General features: G+C 34.4%; 2 protein-coding genes across 2 annotated transcripts; one reads left to right on the plus strand and one right to left on the minus strand.

The window, feature by feature from the left end:
• Positions 1–323: 323 nt before the first annotated feature.
• On the plus strand, positions 324–3,140 carry LOC110889592 (annexin D1). The gene is made up of 5 exons (XM_022137154.2): positions 324–431; positions 1,213–1,358; positions 1,696–1,914; positions 2,271–2,483; positions 2,844–3,140. The coding sequence occupies exons 1-5, from the start codon at positions 356–358 to the stop codon at positions 3,138–3,140; spliced, it is 951 nt and encodes a 316-aa protein (XP_021992846.1). The 5' UTR covers positions 324–355.
• Positions 3,141–3,483: 343 nt separating this feature from the next.
• LOC110889591 lies at positions 3,484–8,221 on the minus strand. Its single transcript, XM_022137153.2, has 5 exons — positions 7,990–8,221; positions 7,809–7,882; positions 6,025–6,157; positions 4,991–5,263; positions 3,484–3,864 (listed from the first exon to the last, which is right to left on the minus strand). Exons 1-5 carry the CDS (start codon positions 8,116–8,118, stop codon positions 3,625–3,627), a joined length of 849 nt encoding a protein of 282 aa, XP_021992845.1. The 5' UTR covers positions 8,119–8,221; the 3' UTR covers positions 3,484–3,624.
• Between the last annotated feature and the right edge of the window lie 597 nt (positions 8,222–8,818).

Genomic DNA, 8,818 nt, shown 5'->3' on the forward strand with positions numbered 1-8,818 from the left:
CATTTTTTTTAATATGCAATCATGCATTTTTGGATTAACTTTTGAGTTGATGTAATTTATGAAATTATAGAGTTCGCTAGTCAACCCGGTTGAACCGCTCGATACAACCTGATTCAACCGGTTGAACCATTTTTTAGCCTAATCCGGTTTGATTTAAAAACCGGTTTTTAAAACATTGCGATAAACCATACAAGTGAGCATTTAATTAATCCCTAGCCACATTTCATTTTAATTAAACTGAATATATTCTAAATTCTATTTTTAGGTTTCATGTATACAATTATAGTAATGTGCATGCCTATAAAATCAAATTGGAAAAACGAACACGAAATGAAACCGAACATTGTTAAGCAATATGTCAACAATTATCGTTCCCGCAGAAGTTCCTCCGGTCTCCGACGACGTTGAACAGCTCCGTAAAGCTTTTGAAGGTTTCTGTTATATTTTATAACTTGAATATGATTCATGAATCTCAAATGATTTGATCATATATTGTAAATGTTGTTCGATACATTTAATGTTCATGTGTGCATGGATATCTTCTGTCGTTTTTTTGTTCGTGAACCGTTCGGCGAGAAGTTTGTGTACGAACACGAAATTTTGTTCGTGTAGTTAAATGAACGAACATGAACATAGGCCACGTTGGTTCATTTATGTTTGTGAACGTTCGGTAACGTGTACGTTTGTGTTCGATAATTGATTGGTGTTTTTATTTTCATATTTTATTTGAATACTTCAAAATTCCGAAAAATAAAATACCTAATAAGTGTCGGTGTATTATATATTTTGTCATGAATGGTTGTTTGTGTTCATGAACATTAGTTTGTGTTCATCAACGTTCGTTGCCAAAAATTAACAAACAAACACAAACGAACACGAACACGTTCATTTCCTTAACAAATGAACACGGACATAAAATCTCGTTCTGTAAGTGTTCATAAACACAAATATTTCTTAACAAATGAACATGAACAAGGTCTTGTTTGTGTTCGTTCGGTCCGTTTGCAGCCCTAGACAACATGCATCAATTTGGGTTATAGTGTTGGATTGTAATTTGTGTATATTAAGATTTGGGCTTTAGTTTAAGCTAGCCATCATGCCTAACGAGCGAGCCAATGAGTGGAGCTTACCTTGGCCCGGGGTCGGCTCGTTTACATCTATTTTGAATGAGATGTTATTGTTTTCTGATTAATTTTAAATTTTGTGTTGAAGGATGGGGAACAAATGAAGGTTTGATCATTGAGATTTTGGCTCATAGAAATGCGGAACAGCGTAAGCTTATTCGACAAACTTATGCGCAAACTTACAATGAGGATCTCCTTAATGCACTTGAAAAGGAACTTACAAGAGATTTTGAGGTAAACATTAGATTTACTTAGGCCCTGTTTGGTAGCCTCTTATTCCATTAAGAGGCTGCCTCTTAATGAAATCATTTGTGGCCCTTATGTCTGAATGAATAAGAGGTAACCTTATGTCTGACTGGATAAGAGGTAACATCTGAATGATAAACCATCAAATGTCACATTCTTCTACATTATCTTTGTTAAACTCTTAAATGATTTCATTAAGATGTAACCTCTTAATGTCATTCAGATGCTACCAAACAGCCCCTTAGATTTAACTATTAAAGTGATTAGTGAATCCAAAAGCACATTGCTAATATGTTCTTCTTTTGGATTAATCTTGATTTTATAGAGGATTGTTCTGCTATGGACATATGATCCACCCGAACGTGATGCATTTTTGGCTAACGAAATAGTAAAAAACGGGGCTAAAACTCATCAAGTTATCGTTGAAATAGCTTGTACAAGGTCTTCACATGAATTGCTTCTTGCTAGGAAAGAATACCATGCTCGTTATCAGAAATCCCTTGAAGAAGACGTCGCAAATTACACAACCGATGATGTCCGGAAGGTACAAACTTTGCCAAATAAGTACCATTACACTAGTAATCCGAATCTTCGAATAAAAAGTGATTTATAGGTTTAATGCATTGTAAGTAGACTTTTGTTTCACGTGTTCCCCTTTCAGCAGAATTTTTTGTTGCCCGTCTACCTGCTATCCTTATGTAATTTGCCCCATGATTAATTTAAAATCAATGTTGTTGAAAAAAAAATTAACAAAAAAAAAAAGATGAAACGGCGCCCAAATAGACCCATTTATAACCGAACATGTCGAATAACAATATAACATTTATTATTTATATAACAATTATCCAATATTACAACTTACCAAATTAACTTGTCATTTTGTGGATGTGATTGTTGTAGTTATTATGGGCATTGGTGACAAGCTACAGATATGAAGGGGAAGAAGTGGACATGTCACTTGCAAAATCAGAAGCCAAGTTAATTTATGATAAAATTAAGGAAAACTTATATGACTACGACGATTTTATCAGAATTCTCGGAACGAGAAGTAAAGCGCAGATCAACGCGACGTTGAATCATTACAAAGACGAGTTTGGACAAGAAATTTGTAAGGTAATCAAATTAAAACTGAAAAAACTGAACCGAAATAACTGAACTAGTTGAGGAAATGATGGTCTAGTTATGGTTTTTTTTATAACCAAGTTTTGTGGTTTGGCTTTTGGTTATATAAGTATTTGGAACTGCAATGACCAAACCGAACACGACCCATATATTTATTCATGTCAAAGATGTCAACCGGAGGCCGAACACACTTAAATTTGTCACCCCCACAGGACCCATATAACCCATTTATTTAAACTGTCACGATTTATACTCTAAATTGCATACGTCTTGACATGGGTTACAACTTACAACTCTTTTTATTTAAATAGGTTAAACTACAATATCTAACAAATTTATTTTAATTTATAGAATTTGAAAGCCGATCCTAATGACGAATTCTTAAAAATATTACGAGCCACAATAAAGGCGTTAACAGTCCCCGCAAAGTACTTTGAGAGAGTGCTAAGGCTAGCGATCAATAAACAAGGGACCGATGAGGATGCACTAACGAGGGTTGTTGCTACACGAGCTGAATTCGACATGAAAGCAATCAAAGAAGAGTATAAAAAAAGGAATAGTGTCTCTTTAAATGAAGCCATTGCTAAGGATACTAGAGGAGACTATGAGGACATGCTTCTTGCTCTTGCAGGTTCTGATGATGCCTAAATATATATTTAACTGAAAACCAGTCTTTTAAATTGTTTGTTAACTATGGTTTATGTGTTGGTTTGTATATATGCGTATGTATAATTATAAATAAAATATTTTGTTGTTTTTTTGATGCTAGTCATATAATACACTTCGTTTAAAACTCGTTTTGCAAGGCTTAGGCGTTGCAAAGTTTTTATATGTATTGATTTAACTAAAAAGTACAATTGTTAGTTGTTATTGTCACGTAGACAGTGAGACTTTAACTAAAATGCAGATTCACAAGGGTGGTCTTAATTAAATAAAAAAAATTATAAATGTGTGTGTGACTAATTTGTTGTTAACAAATAAAACAAATGAATTAAGAAAAAAAAACTGTCACATTCAACAAATCCATTTGAGAACAAAACACTTAAAATTATGAACAAAACCACCAGCAATTAGTCAAAAGTCCACAACATCCATCAGAAAAATAAATATTAAAAATGTCTAAAAAAAACAATTACACCAACGCGATACTGCTCTCACCACCCGGGGGCTTGCGGGCCCCACGTAAGTAGTCCCGAGGCTCGGCTTTCCCATCAGCAAAAATATTACTGCCACTCATTTCCCGAAGCTTTGCTGAACTCAACGGTTTTTCTACACTTTGCGGGGCTTCATCTCCTTTGAAAATATTGTTTCCCGACAACTCGGTTAGTTTCTGGTTTGGGATCTTTTTCGCTGTCTTGATCACCGATTCTTCCTGACCGACATGACAAACAAATGATTATGTAAAAAAACGAGTGTAGATGCAGTTTTGACTACAAGCAGTTAGATGGACGGGTTGGGCGATGGATCATAACGGGTTCAGATAAAACATGTGGGAGTTATAGTATAGTCATAAAGAAATTATTTTAAACACTTACAATAAATAACTAATAGATTTAATATGATTACAAAGACACTGTTATTCGAACAAATTATTGAATAAAGCGATTGAGGAAACCGTATGTGTGTCCAAAATATGGTCCAGGCAATCAGAGGTGGGCAAAAAACCATTAACCGAAACCGGTTAGGAGTTACAAAAAACTGGCGGTTTGTAACCGGTTGTTTTTAACCGATGATGATAACTAGTTAATTAACCGAAACCGGTTAAAGTGAATAATCGAACCAGTCAACGTAACAACCAGTTAAAGCAAAAAATTTGAAAATAACCGCCTAAACCGGTTAACCGAACTGGTTAGGGAAATTAACCGATTTGTTCAGCTCCATGCAACATGCAACCGTTCTAACAAATTCAGCCCTTTGACACATTCCCATTTTAGCTTACAAAAGAATCCATTTTATCTTTTCGAGGTTAAAAAAACAACCAAAATCGACCCGTCTATAAGTAATGCGGTAAAAATCACCACCAACCGCCAACGTATGCATCAACTTATTAATACAAATATAAATAAATAACTACAAAAAAATTAAAAACCATATTCACTCACTTTAAAGGTCTCAATAAGATTGTTTTTTAGATAATATATATTTATTTTATAATTACATAAGGTTATAGTGAGTAACAGTGGCGAAGCTTGAGATTTCCGACGGGGGTCGGAAGTCACCGTACCTAAAATTATACCTAAAAACTTATAAAACCGGGGGGTCGAAAACGTATATACCTAAAAAATTCTATAGGAAAACTACATACTGGACACTAATGAGCGAAAAGTTCGGGAGTCGGGTGCCCCCCCGGGCCCCAACTATGCTACGCCCATGGTGAGTAAGTGATTAACCAATTTGGTGTCTTGGTTGGAGATGTTTTACGCCACTTGTGTTGTTTCTATGCGCATATATAATCATAACACAAGTAATATAACATACTATGACGGAAATATACTTACATTATGTGCAGGTTCACCAATTGTTATAGATTCTCTTAAAGCCAACGCACGGGCGGCCAATGGGCGGGGTTGAATTTCAGGCGGCGCTGCAAAAATATTATGGCCACTAAGTTCCTTGTTCTTTGCATCCGAAATTTGTTTCTTCAACCTTGCTTCCGATTCACTGTCCAATGTGCCACTTAGCTCCCGTTGCTTAGCTTCAGATATCGGCTTTTTAGGAGACACGCTTCCTTCTTCACCAAATGATATGTGACTAATCCCGGCAACCGCTTGCTGATGACATATAATTAATATTAGATTAAAAAAAGTAAAACATCTCTGCTATATATACTATAAATAATTTATATATGCTATTTTGTCACATCAACCAACTTTGGCATTAACCAACTTTAGTCCCTTAACTTTAATAATGACATGTTTAGCCCCTCAACTTTGATAATTACGTGTTTAGCCCCTTAACTAAAATAACTTTAGCTCCTCAACTTTAATAATAAACAACGTTAACCCCTCGGGTCTCAACTTTAATAGCGACATGTTTATCCCATCAACTTTTATAATGACATGTTTAGCCCCTTAACTAAAACAAGTTTAGCCCTTCAACTTTAATAACAAACAACTTTAGCCCCTCAACTTCTATAATGACATGTTTAGCCTCTCTACTTTAATAATGACATGTTCAGCCCCTTAACTAAAACATCAAACAACTTTAACTCTCCAATTTGCTTATTTTTATCTACGTTTCGAACCTGCTGCGAAACGCGGGTGGTAACCCACTAGTTCATTATCAAATTTAAAATTTAGTGCCAAAAACTCCAGAAATATTGCATGGGAAACTGATCACTTAAATCATAGTTATCGAAAGTAAAGTCGCTTAAAAATCGATTTATCAAGGATATTACCTTTTTGTACCTAAAAACAAGTTTGTTACACGATAAAAAACTGTCGGAAGTATGATACCCCATTCTATGCAATTTTCACTTTTCAAATTGGTATTTGTATATAAAAAAATATGGTCCAAGTGTCAAATGGTTAACCTGGTACATCCGTATGCTAGTTGGGTTGGATGGGGTGCGGGTCGCATCAGTCTCTTCTGAACCGTTCTCTTCACCAGCTGCAAATATACCACTTCCGGTTATCTCCTTTAACTTGTACCCCGAAACAGGTTTCCTGAATAAAATCGCACAAAGTTACTTTATAATAACAACAGTGTCACCCATTCAAAATCACATTAGTATCATGCCGATACGTTAAACAAATAGTTTACCTTTTGATTTGTAAAAGTTCAACCTAGAATTTACCAGAATTAATAACAGGTTTAAACATTTTAGTTATAACAGTTCATCTGAGTTATCAATTATTGTGCTTGAACCATAAAATACTCATAATGTAATACTCCAACGGTCGCCTTTTTTCGAAGAATGTGACTCAGAAGAGCAGCAGAAATAATAAAAATAATACTCTCGAGCAGAATTGATATAATACTGAATATCTAACCAATTTTTGCAAGTCTAAATCCAAATTAACCAAATTTTATATCAAGCTAGAGAGTAAGTCTATATTTGGGAAGCCGAGTCAAATTTTGAAATAATAAAATTGACCGCATAGCATAGTTGTTAATAGCAAATAGCAGACCATAGAGACAGGCTATCTATATGCAACGAAGCGATAGCGACGAAATAGCGCCTGCTATTTCATATTTAGCGATAAAGGGGTAGAATTAAAAAATAAATAAAAACTATATTCAAAACACCAATTATGTATAAAAGTGCTAAAAATACACTAAAATAGCTCAAATACACTATCACTAATCATCTGAAAAATAAAATAAAATAATCCACTACTTATCGCTACAGGTTCTGTAGCGACCCTTGACTATACGCTACGCTATTCGCTACAGCAAGCGCTACGAGCGCTATTGACAACTATGCCGCATAATAATCAAATTAACTTCCTAACCAAAAATGTAAATCACTCAAAGAGTTAATTACTGTGTTCGTCCCTGTGGTTTGTCAAAAATCACTATTTCAGTCCATTAGTTTAAAAATTGCGATTTCAGTCCCTGTGGTTTCACTTTCGTGACCATTTCAGTCCACCTCGTAACCATTTCAGTCCCTGTACTTTACAGAATAATGGATTGAAATGGTTACAAAAGTGAAACCACAGAGACTGAAATGGTTATGAAAGTGAAACCACAGGGACTGAAATCGCAATTTTTAAACTAATGGACTGAAATAATGATTTTTGACAAACCACAGGGACGAAAACAGTAATTAACTCTTACTCAAATCAAACATTTATATATTTTTACAGAAAACAGATCAAAACTGCTAAAATTGGGGAAAAAACCCTTGAGTTCAAGATCAGGGCTCTAGATGATGAAATTGAAGTCTAACAAATCCAGTCCGTTGATGGTGACACGGTTCCATCCATTACGTATGGGGCCGTTTGGATCAACTCCCAATATATTTTAAATTTCAAAATTTCAAAACCTCTACTCACAGGATTTCAAAATTTAAACTTAACTTTTGAATTTTTCAGGTCAATTTAAATTTAAATCAACTCCAAATATATTTTAAATTTCAAAACCTCAGTACTCACAGGATTTCAAAATTTAAACTCAACTTTTGAATTTTTCAGGTCAATTTAAATTTAAATATTTTCATATATTAAACAGTTTCCACTGTTTTTACATGGAACAATTTATAAATTGACCCTAACTAACATCATCACATACAGAAACACATTAATAAAAACAAACAAAACATAAATCAAACATTATTTTCAAAATAAACTGAAATCAATCAATAAGATCTCTAACCTCTTATTCAAACTCTCAACTTCTTCATCCGTAACCTGACCTCCAAACACCACCTTACTGATTCCATCCGACGGCTGCAATTCATTTCAATCATTTCATCAACTATTAACACAAATTAACAAAACCTAAACAACAAACACATCATAATTTGCACTTTACAACTGTTTTTTAACGGTTTTACCTGGTGCGAACAAGCGGATGATCGAGCAGCAGAGGCGGTGAGCGGTGAATCGGTGTTAGGATTTTCCGGCCAGGTCAGCAGATCTGCGGTGGAAGTGTGCGGTTTTCTCGCCGGAGTTTTCTTCTCCATTGTTCTTCGAGAATGTTCGATCTGATCGGTTAAAACGACACCGTTTTGTTGTTTCAAGTAGCTAGAGAGGTGCTCCGTTTTTCAAAATATGTTTCTAAGTGGAATTGAACTGTGTTTCTGGTATCTATATAATTAAATAGTTACAATTTTGGTCCTTACAGTATGTTTATACTGTCATAAGTGGTTTGTAATTGGTTGTTACATAAAAGTTACTACTATTGGGTTAGCTTACTTTTTGAAAAGGTGGAAGGATGAGAAATTTAAGACTATGTTAATTAGAAGTGAGCTCTATGTGAGCTATTCGATATTAGTTTACTAAAAGTTTAAATTGATTTGAGCTTAAAAGGGTTAAAATTTGGCTTGTTTAATAAATGAGGATGAGTCTGGGATTCACTTATTACTCTCGAGTTGACCTGACCAGCAAGTCTAAAGAGGGGATAATTAATATAATTATTATTTAATATAATATATATATATATATATATATATACACACACATATTTATTATTATAATATACATTATATTTTAACAACTGAATAATATATAATATGGGGTCAGTTAACATATAATTGGCCTTAACGTACGATGCGTACGCGATTAGAAATCCGCATGTTATAAACCTCAAAAGACTTCACAAACCCGGACATGTTCATAAACTCGGATTGAACTCACAAACTCGGACTGACAAATTGGTTGTTC

This window comes from Helianthus annuus, chromosome 10 (assembly GCF_002127325.2).
Source record: "Helianthus annuus cultivar XRQ/B chromosome 10, HanXRQr2.0-SUNRISE, whole genome shotgun sequence".
Classification (NCBI taxonomy): Eukaryota; Viridiplantae; Streptophyta; class Magnoliopsida; order Asterales; family Asteraceae; genus Helianthus; species Helianthus annuus.